We start from the raw sequence: 14,276 nt of genomic DNA, 5'->3' as shown, positions 1-14,276 counted from the left end.
AAGGCTTGGCTGATGCCGCTTCCGAGGGGCCTCGCAAAAAAAATCGCGTCAGTTTTAATGCACTTTAATAACGTTTTGCGAATTCTAACTGCGATATATAAATAAAGTTTGCTCAATAAGACGTCTTGCGTAATAGATTTTAATCGCGCGTGCGAAAACTTCATAAACTTTCGGTGCTGTCGAATGTTTAACCAAAAGGACACATTGCTCCTGTAATGGTTACTGGTATTCTGAAATTGATGCCAAACGTGTCGCTTAAATGTTGATGTGCTGTACTGGCTTGGGGTGTACGTCGAAATAATTCATTAAGATGTTAAAAAAATCACGCTTAAAAATGCACTCGTGAGAATCCATATTCTGAAATAAATTACGTAATCGAACATGAGAGAACTGATGTTCTGCGGCTGGAACAACATAGAAGGGACAATCACAAACAAGGCCTCAAGTTGCCTAAGAAATTAACGATGAAAGATGAAAGTCACTGAAAAGGTTAGCCAGCTGTAGGACTCCAACCCACATCTTCTGGATTACCGATCCAGGGCTCTACCAATTCTACCGTAATCCAGAAGATGTGGGTTCGAGTCCTACAGCTGGCTAACCTTTTCAGTGACTTTCATCTTTCATACGTAATCGAGTTGATTTTGCCACCGTGGATATTGACAGGGTTTATGATGCTCGAAAATTTATTCTGAGAAGTGGATTTCTACATTATTTATTTGTCAGTCTTTTATTCTCAATTTATTTATTTCGGCGTCATCCCCAGCTTCCACTTTTCCGTCCTCAATGCTTTACGAAAAATAAAAGAAGTCAGACTTGGCAGTTGAGTATGAGTTTGAATGTAAAAAGAGAAAAAAAGAAAAAAAAACAGAGAAAGAACTTGAGTTCGTCACCTGACGAATTCTACTACTCCCATTGGATGAACCCCGCAGTCTTTGGGATGTTCTCTACGCTACCCTCTGCCCCTACAAAAATAAAGTACTGGAAAAGTCTTTATTTTTATTTATTTATTTATTTTTGTACGCGACGTTCCAGAAAGGAACAGCAGACATTCAACATTACCAGGGCCAAATTCAAATATTTATGAAAATAGCTCTAAAGTTCCCCAGGATCAGCGATTTGCTTCAGCTTCATGCCAATGCAACCCATTTCACGTTTAACAAATCTTGAAACACGCACGCGCGTTGAAATATCAATCCCCGAATTTTGATATGCGAATGAGCCAAAACCGAAACCGCGGCAACCGGGATCGTGGGGAGTACAGCGCTCATTTGACGTCAGGGGGCCACGTGATTTGGAGCGACGGAGATGATTGGAGCAGGTGCCGCTCAGCTGACCACATAAACCACTTTCCGACCCAGATAGGCCTCCGTCTGCAAGGGTGACGCGCTCCTCAGGCGCGCTTTTTTCTGGTTTCGGCTCATTTGCATATCAAAACTCGGGTATGGATATTCTAATACACGTGCGTGTTTCAGGATTTTTGAAACGTGGAATGGCGTTCAACGAGGATAGTCTCCCAATCTGCTATCTCGCTTTTGCCCCGAAATTCCCTAATTAAAGAGTTAATTAATGAACCTCAGATAATTATTCATCTTGGAGTTACATACTTTCTTCCAGAGGATGTCCGCTTGGCCGTAGATACTCAACTGCAAAAAACATGTATGCTGCTTTCACAGTTTTTTAATAAAAATTCTGTGAGGGCTAAAACCTATACACATTTATACAGTGTGTTTCACCTATAACCTGTCATTATTGCTGTGGGTATATCTCACATACCCCTCCGTGCCTTGCTCCAAGTTTAACAACACACTTATACCTTCACTCTTACCAAATGTAGTACACGTAAAGTCTCCCACGAAAACAGTCATCGTTCTTTTCGAATCAATGACACACGAGACCCTATTAGTCTCAAGTCAGCACAGAACATTCAAACACAGCATGAAAAACAGATAAAGTACCTTGGCACTATTGGGCCTTATAGTTGCTCTTGTGCCATAAAGCAAGAAAACACCACCACCACCAAAGGTGTCATGAAATTCAACTTAAAAATATCCTTGTCTGAACGCTATTCATCTCAGGTGAGATTCTGCAATTACGTCTGAGCACAAATTTGCCAAGTCAACCTCACTTTTTTTTTTTCATAGAGATAGTGAGCGCATGCAGGATTTATCCCGTTCTAGTGTGAAATACATTCACTACTACAAAGGTAACAGCCGAAAAAAAAAAAGAAAGAAACAGAAATGAGAAACCCGTCACGGCCTCCTGGCATCGCTTTTTGCGGAGATCTGAGCGCGCGGGGATCCGGAAAAATCGTCCCCGGAGAAAACATCCTCGAAGAAAACGTCTTCCGGAGAAAATGTCCCCCGGAAAAAACGTCCCGGTGGGAATCTAGGTTGATTTTCAGAGCTTAGGTTAGTTTACGCTTGTTTTTGAAAGTTCACCATGCGGTTGAGGGGGGGGGGGGGGCGTAATCAAGCTTATCTGTTGGCAGCCATCAGTTACTGATAATCACCGACATCGGATGTTCTGTGCTGTTTTCTGTGTTGTCCTTTCCTCCTCCCCATACTTTAGGCGGGGCAACTTGGCCGAGAGCGCCTTGACGAGCGACGATTTTTCTGGCGGTTGTTACGTGCTTTCGGGTGTCAAATTTTTTGTGGAAACATTGCGAAAGATCCTGTATTTGTGACTGAAATGGTGTGTTGTGACCACGGACTTTCTAATTAACGCATAAAAAGTTACATTTCCTTGACAAATTTTGAAGTTCAATTAAGCTAATTAGACTAATTAATGAGGTACACTTATAGCAAACACCTGTTTGGGTAGCAGAAACCTTCACAAGTGACGTGCAGAAGGTTTTAAAGTCTTATTTCACATCGATTTTTTTCTTAAATAATTCGGGGTCACTCTCGCGAGCTACACCCTGCATAAAGAGAACACCTTCGATTTATTCCCACTCTTTCATAAGTCGCAATAAATTAAATAATTGTAATATTCCCTATCGGACGACGTTTCGAACTCGCGCTCAATTATTCCTAAGCTGTTTCTTTGTTTTCCTTCCGGCATTTCTCGTGCTGTCCCCGCCAACAACAACAACAAATTAATTAATGATAATGAATGGGGAAATTCGCCACGTAAGGTGCGGCCCACTACCCAAAGGCACAATGTCCCCGTCAGTGACGATAGCTCCTGCGAAAAGAAGCGATGACGTTTGTTTTTCGCCAACCTTTACCTTCTCGTGAAAAGCCAACGAAAGTAAATAAAAAAAAAAGAAAGGAAGAGGAAGACTCGTCCGTGACATATTCTCTTTACGCCGAGAGAAGGAGGAGGAGGAAAAGTGTGAAATCCACACAGGGGGCCCGAAATGTCGCCTGTGTTTAAAGTTCCATTGTCTGTGGATTCGTCCGCAATATGAAAGCCAAGGCTGTCGTTCAATCAGCCGTTCATTCATCAGACCTGGTGATGACCCACATACGAATGGAAATGTCTTCCATCCAAAGTGAACGAATATTTACCGTCGGTCGACGCCAAAGAGGAACGACAAACATTTCTCTGTGGCACTCCTTGTATAGATACGTCGCAGGCTTTCGGTTTCGAAGTCACGTAAAAGGATATGCCAAAGGGCACTAATAGAGGGGTACGAGGGTATCTATTATTATTATAATACCGGCTATCGAATGCCTCCGATGAGATTGCGAGCGAGCGTGGCTTTCATAAGTGGGTTACGTGCGAGCATCGGGGTAGAGTACCGCTTCCGGCCATGAAACACTGGTCACACTCATTATCATCGAGAGAAAGCTGTTGGGGTTGTTTCGTCCAGCGGCCACGTGCTCCCTTTGGAACATGGCTGTGGTCACGTAAATTTAATTCGGAATAAATGGAATGCCAAATAACAAAATATCCTGTTTCGCCACAGGGGGCAACCAGTCTATCACTTTGAGGGGAACCTTCCCGAGGTATCGTCCGGGAGCCACGTGCTCTTTGGAACATGGCTGTGGTCACGTAAAGAGTTCGAAGCCAATATAATATGAAATGAAAGAAAAATCTTCCGTTTCGCCCTAGAGAATAATGACTTTAAAAACCAGTCCGTTATTTTTTGAGAGGTTATTTTGCAGTCGTATAATGCGTTACCTTGTAAAAAGTACCGTCCGGCAGTCACGTGACACTTTGGAACATGGCCACGGTCACGTAGCATTGTAGGTGGAACCGTCCGAAGAAAGGGCTATGGACGGCATTAATTCTGTCGCCCCGTGGCGCTGGCTACGTTGCAGACTTGGCGTCTAGCGGCAGCCGACCTTGTTTGAGGGAATATTCACGAGGGTCACGCATGGGCATCCCCGCTACAGATTCTTCGTGGATGCCCGCTGAGTCGCCCATTCTCGAGCGACTTGGAATTCAAGGAAGACAGCCTGGAAGCGACATCCATGTAATGATGATGCAACGCAATTTCAAAGTCAATGGAAACACCTGCTGGGTAGTTGAGGCTCATTGAACGCAACTCCTCATACTGACTTTTAATTACGTGTTAGCACCGCGTTGCAACTGTGACTATAACGAATATGCGTTGCCGAGTGAATACAACATGCCCAAGACTGGGAGGGTATGTGTTCGAATCCCACCACAGGCTGCATTGCCTCACGCTTTCTGGACGGACATCCACACAGTTCCTCCTGAAGTCGGCCCAGGACGCATACTATACCCGCCCTGTCTCCCACTCCTTCCTAATGCATCGTGCAGTAGCTTCGCTGTGATCGCTCCGGTGAAAGCGCCACATGTGGCGAATTTCTGCGTAACGGCCTAGCAATGACTGCACGCCTTTTATGTGCCAACTTCGACCCCAAAAGACCAGAGGCATGGCCGAGCGGAGGTGGTGGGTTCGAATCCTACCACCAGCTGTGCTGTCTGAGGTTTTCCCTGGGTTTTCCGAAGATTTTCCAGACGAATGTTGGCACAGATCCTCCTGAAGTCGGCCCAGTGCGCGTACTAATTCCCCTGTGCCCCCACTCCTTCCTGCTCTCCTCTCTGTCTCTCCACATCTGTCCACATCTGTACGTCGCGCATAGCCACAGTTGCTTCGCGGCACAAACACGGAGTAAAAGAAGTCGACCCAAAAGTTGATAAAATGACAATGAATTCAGGCAAGTTAATGTAGAAACTCCACATTAGAAAGCAAAAAAGCCTGAGCGTGGCCACTGGAACAGCACATTCTGTGGCGTGTCCGTTGATTAGTCTGTGGCGTGTTTTTCGCCTGCCCACGCTCATGCTTTCGTTTGAAGGGCGGACGTCTCCTCCGCAGTATGAAACACGTAGAATGTGTACGGGAAGAATTTTTCGCAGACGTGGAATCGGTGGCGACCACGCAGACAAACGCACTCAATTACAGCATGGTATGCTACCGTTCGTTCAGCACTAAAGAGTTGTACACATACTTGAACGTGACCTTGTCCAAGGAACAACATTGCCATCACTACCGTATTGCGTGTGCTATAGCACTGTTATACGTTTATGCGCAATGCTTCACCACATAGCTATCGAGCGATGCGGTAAAGCATTGAGCTATGTCCCATCCGTTAGTCTTCAATAGAATCGTAGCTTATTATTGCGAGCCAACAGTAACTCAATAACAAATAATAATTCGGTGTTATACGTCGCGAGAAAACTGTGATCTCATATACGAGCTCGTATGGTGCCATCGGAGGATTCTCAACTTCCACCGTGAAATTCACGAAAGTAACACGAAAAACCCAACGAGTGCCAGCGCCAGGGGGCACTCATTGGCTTTTTGTGATTTACTTGTTGACTTTGTCCCTTACGCTCTTGGAGGCTGTATGTGTTGTGTCTGTCTCTAGATGGAGCTCGCCTCGACCCGTTTGCCTATATCCGTACTGAAATTTCAGCACGATATATTTCGTGTTAACAAGTAACGGTTCGGAGGCTGAAACACATAACAGACGAGCACAACACACGCATCCTGAGAACATGAACACTCGGAATATGGCAGTACGTCGTAGACTGTCATATTTTCGTTGTATTTAATATCCTTCGCAGGGACCGTCACCAGGTTGCTGGCGTCCGGGGCCAGGCTCGTAAACTCGAGTGGATCTGCAGCACGGTCTCAGAGCAGCGCCTCACACTGGACCGCAAGCACCATGAACCCATCCTTTTGACGGCACGATACTCTTTCACGCTGGACTCTTCTTTGGTGGTACGATGCTGGGCCCTGGTGGCGGAACAATGGGGGAAAAGAAAGGTTTATATGGACGTTTGCAGAGCAAACAAAGACCAACGGGCTCCAGAAAAATTCTACAGTGGATACAACAGAAGCAGCCTACACTCCTTCAAGCACGGACCGGATCATTGCTCACAAGAAAGCGCACGAAGGAACTTTTCCACACTGGCAACGCTGAATGCACCCTCTGCAAGACGGGGGAGGAAGAGACCGAAGCCAGTACCACCAGTTAATAAACCGAAGCCAGTTAATAATTGGGGGTTTACGAGACGACTGAGATCATGAGCGACGCCACAGCGGTTGGTCTGTGAATTGCTTTTGCCACCTGAGGGTTTTTTAACGTGCGATGGAGCTCACCACACGACAAAAGAAAACCAGAAGCGTCAGGGATACCAATTGAAGCTGCAAATGTTCCTACCACAGCAGCGCACCGGCAAGTCCCATACTCCAGTCTTTAGTCTCCATTTAGGATACCTGCCCCGTTTCAAAGGGCATTTAAGCGTACCTGAACCTGAACCTACAGGCGAGGCCACCCAAGAGGATCCCGGACACCGAGGAACCCGAGCGTCTCCAGCGGTGCCCCACAAAAAATCAAAATTATTTGATTTCTAATTTTATTAAATCTAGGCTTTGGTTTAGATTTTGCCTGTGGTATCCTCGAGATACCTGTCCAGTTTCAAAATGGATGAGGCGAACCTGAACCTCAACCCGGCCATGTGTGTCTATTCACGTGGGTGTACCACTATCTCTGAATAATTTTGTGATGACAAGGACTGTACATGATGAGGCTGCCGCTCCGTACCGTAAGCCATTGTCCAGCCACTGGAGAATGACTGTCGCATTTCGCCTCTAGGGGCGCTGGCACATGCCATGTACTAGGGAGCCTATGTACGAAATACAATGTAGGCTCCCTACCATGTACAGTCGTGCACAGATGAAGAAGTGGAAGACCCGGGTCAGAAAAATCCGCCGAATAATCCGGGATTCGAGCCCACCACCTCCCAGTCTTGAGCGTGACATTGGAGCCACCACCACCAGCTCCCGGAGCCGTCGGCTGTCCACCAATCAGGGACGGTGGATTTTAAAAGATTTATTTCGAAGCGTTTATTCTTCAAATGTTTGTTTTTCGGGGTTTAATTAATTAAAGTTTGATCTTTAAGAGATTTATTTTTGAACGTTTTATTTTTACATGATTTATTTCGGCGTCATCCAGGAAGATGCACCACAGCGCTCAAACCGACGCATTTCCATGGCTTATACAATATACTTCGGCACTTTTTACCGCGGAAAGAAAATAATTTCAGATTTGGCGACACCATTAGCGTTGTAGACACGTAAATATCTTCTGTCTGAGCTCTTTTGTGTAGCGAAAGCCACCAGGTCCGCCTCTGGCTTGGCTTAAAACTCTTAATCCACGGCTGAAGTCTCTACACTAATGGTGTTCAAGGTCGTCTGCGATGACTCCATGAACGCGGAACCTGGTGTGTTTCGGAGACTGCATCCCCGTCTGGAGTGGCGTATATGGAGGAAGCTGCGTGACACCACGAGAGTCGTTTGAATAAATTCTCCTCTGCGAGTCGTAATGCCTTTCAGTCACGTGGACGATATTTTGAGAGTAATGGTGACAGGTAGCACGTGACTTACGGTAATGGAAAGTACGTGAAAGAAGCTTCCTCTACTTAGGTACCGAAAGAGACAGAAAAGGGAAAACGGCGTGTAACGCGATTATAAGGAAAGGCAATTGACGAAAGTGGTGGACCTAAATCTTGTGCTCCTTCTAACTGTTGAATCAGCCTTTGCAATGTACATTACGATAATGCGGGCGGCTGTCTGACAAATTTGGAGCATGCGTAATAGACTACCTCCTGTTTACAAAAATGCTACGTCACGACAAGACCGGTTCGAGGTTATATTTTGCTGTGGTGGGCAAGAAGTGGAAAAAACTGCGTAGCCTGATAGGCTGATAAAGCTGATAGTGCCCACCACCGTGCTTTGCGCGGCGGCAAAACGTAATCGATTATGTAGGGGATCCCGGTAAGAAAATCCAGGGAACCGGAAAGGAAGGATGAAGGGAAGTCCCTCAGGACGAGAGCCGCCGATATTTCGAACAGAGACTGTTTCTTTTCTGGGCACCATCCTCATCATTGGCGTGGTATTTAAAGGGTTAGGGATGACGTGTTAAAGGTTCATGCGAATTGTGAGTCGACAGCCCGGGGGGAAGAAGAGGTTCATTCAGTCTTTTTCCTGTATACGACCGAAGCGAATGGGACACTTTGTTAGAGTGTGGAGGGGATTACGTAAGAGAAGTTTAGTGTGGTTCTCAAATCTCATCATAACTATGATTATGATAAAAAAAGTCAATATAGACGACTGCACTTCATCCTCTTTTTGTCTTTGTTTCAAAATTGCAGGAGCGCTCATACAGCAATGATAGCGTGATCACGTGTGCGCACGTCAGAAGAAATTCCTAGCACGCGCAATAAAACAGTGAAGTAAGAAAAACAAACAAAGCACACGGTGCTACGGAATATAAGCTATGTTGCGCAAGCAACAACGTGTGGCAACGCCGTTCTTTTTTCTTTTTTTTTTTTTCTCTTCGTTTATTTATTCTTCTTGAAGCATTGCAGAGGTAATGGAAGTCATGTTCTAGAGTGTTACAACATGACCAGAGTTCGAAGGAAGGACGTGCGATGCATTGCCACGGAGCAGAGTCCCGCCCAGCCGCTTTCGAGGAAAACGTTGTTTTGCAAAGCATTTCGTTGTTTTTGTCCCGCCGTTCCGATCGCTCGTGTCGTGTGACAAGTGTCTCTCCCGATACCCAGCGCGGCAAAAATATGTATTGTCATAAACGTCTGCCTTCACGAAGAAATCGATGAATAACGAGACAATCGATCCCCTAACAAAAAATTAGTGCAAGTCCGCGAAAATCCTTCGTTATGCAATCCACCCCTCGCCGCTTTAGCCCCGACAGAAGACAAAGCTTCTCTCTTCGCCAGACTCCCTTCCTTCCCGTGACGTTCCTCCCTTCCCTTGTGTCGTCACGTAGCGGGAACAGCCAATCCGCACCGGCTCTTCCCTCCCCCAATGTCCGGTCGATATGGAAGAAATTCCGCTGAGAGCGCATTCTGGAGGAATACGGGAGGACAAAAACGTCGCGACGTCTTCGGAGTGAACAAACAAGGAAGAACTTACGTCCTTGGACATGGACGACGCGCGTGACGTTGACGTAACGTATATGACAGGAACTTTATGAACGAAACGAAGGGACCAACATCGCATTTTGCTCTTATAGACGGCATTCGGGAAGCATGGAGGTGATGATAAACGTGTCCCGCCGCTTTGCGGCGATGTCCGATCCTCGTGTCCAGCACTGGCCCTTTATGGACAGCCCGCTGCCGTGCATCACGCTCATCGTAGCTTACGTTTATTTCGCTCGCGTCACCGGTCCGCAGTTTATGCGAGATCGCAAGCCTTACAAGCTACGTACTCTCATCTTCTTCTACAACCTAGCCAATGTCTTCTTCAGCGCCTTCTTCGCGGTTCAGTTCTTCAGCAAGACATACATCGGTGGCGGCTACAACTGGTTGTGCCAACCGGTCGACTACTCGGACACAGAGGGGAACAACTCTCTGCTCCGTCTTTCGTGGTGGTACCTCATGCTGAAGATGTTCGACTTGGTGGACACTGTGTTCTTCGTGCTGACAAAGAAGCAGAGTCACGTGACTCCTCTTCACGTTGCTCACCATGCCATGGTGGTGACGACGGTGTGGTTAGTGGTCAAGTTCGCGTGCGGGGGACAGAACATTTTGACGGCTTGTTTGAACAGTTGCATTCACGTTCTTATGTACAGCTACTACTGTCTCTCGCTTATGGGACCAGCAGTGCAGAAGCACCTTTGGTGGAAGAGGTATTTGACGCAACTGCAGATGGCACAGTTCGGTTTCTTGACAGTCCACGCGACGCTGCCGCTCTTTTTTCCGTGCGGCTTTCCCACTTTTTTCTCCTGGTTGTGCATCGGAGAGTGCGTTTTCTTTCTGGTCATGTTTGCAAAGTTCTACACCAGGAGTTACAAGGCGAAGCCGGAATGATTATGTATCCGTTTCCTGTGTTTGCGAAGCGCCTCCTATTTACTAAGGGGGAACACGGACAGTCCACAGTTTTGTGCCCTTTGATTCAACCATGGACCGCCTTTTATTTGTCTCGCGTTCAAACTCAGGTGCAGCTTTGTTTGCGACGGAGATAATGTAACCTACATATAAGTTAACTGCGCGCCCCATTTCGTCTTTCATATTGTGGAAATGTACGTCGATTTGAGACAGACAATTTTCTGTTCGTGCATCGAGTGAGACCAGTTGTCCGTCGTTAAATCTCCCACCTTTGTTCATCGTTTGCGCGGCTACTTGCGATCAGTTTGTTATGTATATTCTTATGCAATGTCATGACTGCGTTTAAATTACTTTGATATGTGTTTCCTCGCGCGTTTTGTAACAATGCAAAGAGAATGACGTGTTTGTTATCATGTCTAGGATAATATGCTGTGTATGTCGAAAGAGGACTCCAATATAATGCTTATATAAACTTTTATTTCTACGACGCTGTGTATTGTACTCTGTTCGAATGTACTTTCCTCGAAGCCCTCGCGTGGACGAACTTTATATGACAGGGGATCCAACCGTGACATTTGTATTACAGAGTCGTCCTCTGTTTCGTAATAGTATTTGGCGTAATATTAGTATTCGTAATAGCATAGTAGTACTCGATAGCAGTTCGTGTGGTCCCTTTTTACGAATCTTGAACACGTACATAAGTCCTTCGCGCCCTTCCGCAATCTTGGGTGACTGCGCTTTTACGACTTTGCGCTACAAAAACGCGAGATTTAAAGCAACGCTCTCCATCGCGGTAATATATTTGTTTTACGCACGTCCGAATGAGACGGAGTTTTGTGACTTTCCCTGTGAAGGAAAGAAAAACAATTTTTGGCTCGGACGCCTGGACGTCTGGAGGAGCTTTTGAAATTCGTCAAAAGGCTAAGAATATGGTTACAAAAGGGATAATCTTCCAGGGATGCACACTGGTCGAAGCTCCTTTGTCTATGTCCAGGTTCTGCTCGCTCCTCGGAAGGTCAGCCTTGGGCCGTGAACGCAGGTGCTCTCACAAGGCCGTGCAGGAACTCATACCATGCAGTTGTTTGACAGATTAAAAATGGGCATGTAGCTTCATTTCGGTAGTGTATGTAAGGAAGTATCAATAACACATTATTTTTGCGATTGATCGCAATGATCATTAAAGCTAAATTTAAAAAAAAATCGATCGACATATTTGGAGGGAAGGTCTGTTTTTTTTATTCCGTGTTAGCGCCGCGAAGCAACCGTGGCTGTGAGCGGCGTACAGATATGGGCAGATGGAGAGAGGACAGCAGGAAGGAGTGGGGGACAGGGGGGGTTAGTATGCGTCCTGGGCCGACTTCAGGGGAACTGTGCCGACATTCGTGTGGAAAGTCTTCGGAAAATCCGGGGAAAACCTGAGACAGCACAGCCGGTGGTAGGATTCGAACCCACCACCTCCCAGTCTTTAGCACGACCTTGGCTACAACCAAAGAGCGGGGTGCCTCAACTCGCTCGGCGATGCCGCTAGTGGGTGTCTCTGTGGTTTGTTCACTGATCCAAACCTGTCAGTCTTCGAAAGAGCCAAGCAACGGCAGGAATCGAACCAGCACCTCATGTTCAATGTCGTCACTCCTGTGCCGACAAGGTCTAGGTTCGACATTCACATAGTACAAGGACAAAGCAACACAGAATGAACAGTGAATACGATAAATATGCCGGGCCGTATAACACCTACATCACATAGCGACAAATCCGCTATCCTCTGACGACTGTGGCGCTTCCCCGCGAGTGACGTATGTGAATAAACCATTGGGGAAATCTCAAGAGTCCGACGTAGTTCACTTCTTTCTCAGAACTGCATTTTCCTCTTGCCTTTTGCTTGACGGATGAGAGTCGCGCAAGAAAAGAGACCTCAACAGGTGCTAAGCGACACAAGCATGCACTGCACTTTTCTTACAATGGCTCATTGCTCTCCCTACAGCGAAGGTGTATGGCACGTTAAACTCATTCACCATCCTGGGAACTGGAGCAGAAAAAAATACGTCACCATGAGTGATTTCTCGTAATGCTTGTCGCGCGGCATTACTTTTAAGGGAACGAGTTTCGTAGGCGGCAAATTTCTCTCGCGCCACCGAAACAATCGATGAGCGTCTATCGAACCATGTAATCTGCGTGAAAGAGGTTCGCATTGCGGAGCGGAAAGAGCGATTCTCGTCGCACTCAGTGGAACAACACTGGCATTAGTCTAAGGCTTAATCGAACTACCGTTCTGTGCTATAACGGCAGGAAACTCGCGAGCCTTACTTCCGGAAACCGTCATGACCCCTGCCGGACGATTTAGAAAGTCGTTATCGGTCACCTGGACATCAAATGAGTCTGTGATAGCCAGTGTCTCAAAGACTGTATTGCGTCACATTAGCCGGAGAGTTTTAGTACACCCTACGCTATCGCCTCTGCGTACGTAGGGGATAGCGTTAGTGTTTCTTTATATTTTGCGCGTGTGCAGTATACCAGCAACGCTATATACGTTACGTACGCAAAGGCGATAGCGTACGATGCAGTAAAACTCTGTGGTGAGTGTGTTTCACATTCACGATGACCGGTGATGGACACTAATCTGCTAGAGTGAATGCATATCGCATTCTCTGGTGTGGCGATGAATAATGCGCACCCACCAATTAGCCGAAGTGGCATCGGCACCATCCTTTGCTGGGATCTTGCTCAGCCACAGCTACCTAGCACATCGTTTAGTACATGGTAGCACAATATTCCGAGTGCTTAGCGCATGTTACAGCATTGGGGGATGCAGCACCGAAGAGAAAGTTTCACAGATCCCAGCGGGACGTTACAGGCTATACGCGGCATTCCCTTAGAAAAGGCCATTTCAGAAAAAAAGAAAAAAAAAAAGAAAGAAACTTCGATAGAGCACTCATGTACCTTTCACTACGTACAACGTCCCCCGGATAGTTTCCTTTTTGTTTCTGTCTGATGAGTATACCCGTCGTATACCCGCATATAGACGTCGAGACGGTACCGTTAAATTTTTTGTTTCCTCGTTGTTCAAGCTAGCGCGCTGCACATTTTTAAGAGACTACGTATTGAACGGAAAATACTACACGTTTGAGCGATGTATTGCAAACTTTTTTTTTACCGGTTTTGTTTCGAATACAAGAAGTTGTTATAGAAGTATGGCTGTTGGACAATACGAAGGTAGACTTGAATGTGGTATTTTCCGGTGTGCATAACGCGCATAGATGCATGATACGCACAATAGTACACACACTACACAGGAACTGTAAACTCTCCATCGCTATGACCGTTATGGTCCACAGTAATCGAAGCCCGTGCGTCGTGCATCTGCGTCCACTTTATTACTTGTGTTACCTGTGTGTTGCTCCCCGCGTATATATGCTTCTCCTCAGACGAAATGCACTCTAAAAACGTAGCTTCACCGCGTCTCACGCTCCTAGCCAACCAACAGTCATCCCGAATAACAACGTTCTCGCCCTTGATTTGATGAAAGCGGGGGGGGGGGGGGGGCGTACGCCATTTTTGTGGCAATTATGAACTTCACGTGGTCACTGTATGAGGTGAAGCTCATTCTTAAGAGTGTGTTGTCCGCTTCGCTAAGCTTGCTTTGACATGCCGTCTTCCGCAAGAGACGTTAAACACGGCGCGCCCCGTGTTGAGATTTCAGCGCGGGTGGACAAAGTTAATCCAGAGACCGACCATTGTGGGGTAGCCCGTGATCATAGTTGCCTCGCGGCGTAAAGGAACGAATTCTTGCTATTATAACTATTATTACTACTTCGCAAAGCCCGCGCGTCGGGCGTGATGGTACGTTTATTACAGAGATAGCTGTTGCTCTTGTGAAAGCCATGGCGTCGTGGTCCGTAACATTTTATTCGGCTCGTCATTGGTTGGCGCAACAGCAAATCGGAGATTGG

At 46.6% G+C, this 14,276-nt stretch overlaps 2 protein-coding genes across 5 annotated transcripts in view; both read left to right on the top strand.

Annotated features, from left to right (window-relative positions):
* LOC135394051 (sialin-like) overlaps window positions 1-14,276 on the top strand; it is a 136,964-nt gene that overhangs the window by 82,114 nt on the left and 40,574 nt on the right. Inside the window, exon 13 of one of the 4 annotated variants that reach the window (XM_064624500.1) lies at window positions 6,043-6,376. The exons of the other annotated variants lie outside the window; for them this stretch is intronic. The gene's annotated coding sequence lies outside the window, so the exon portion shown is untranslated. Of the gene's footprint in view, window positions 1-6,042; window positions 6,377-14,276 lie in introns of those variants that run through there. 4 annotated transcript variants of the gene reach the window in all.
* Window positions 8,773-10,816, top strand: LOC135395315 (very long chain fatty acid elongase AAEL008004-like). Its single transcript, XM_064626545.1, has one exon. It carries the CDS (start codon window positions 9,532-9,534, stop codon window positions 10,309-10,311), a length of 780 nt encoding a protein of 259 aa, XP_064482615.1. The 5' UTR covers window positions 8,773-9,531; the 3' UTR covers window positions 10,312-10,816.

The sequence above is a fragment of the Ornithodoros turicata genome, chromosome 5, assembly GCF_037126465.1.
Source record: "Ornithodoros turicata isolate Travis chromosome 5, ASM3712646v1, whole genome shotgun sequence".
In the NCBI taxonomy this organism is placed as follows: domain Eukaryota; kingdom Metazoa; phylum Arthropoda; class Arachnida; order Ixodida; family Argasidae; genus Ornithodoros; species Ornithodoros turicata.
The sequence above is the reverse complement of the archived record's forward strand: the minus strand, read 5'-3'. Positions and strand labels throughout refer to the sequence as shown.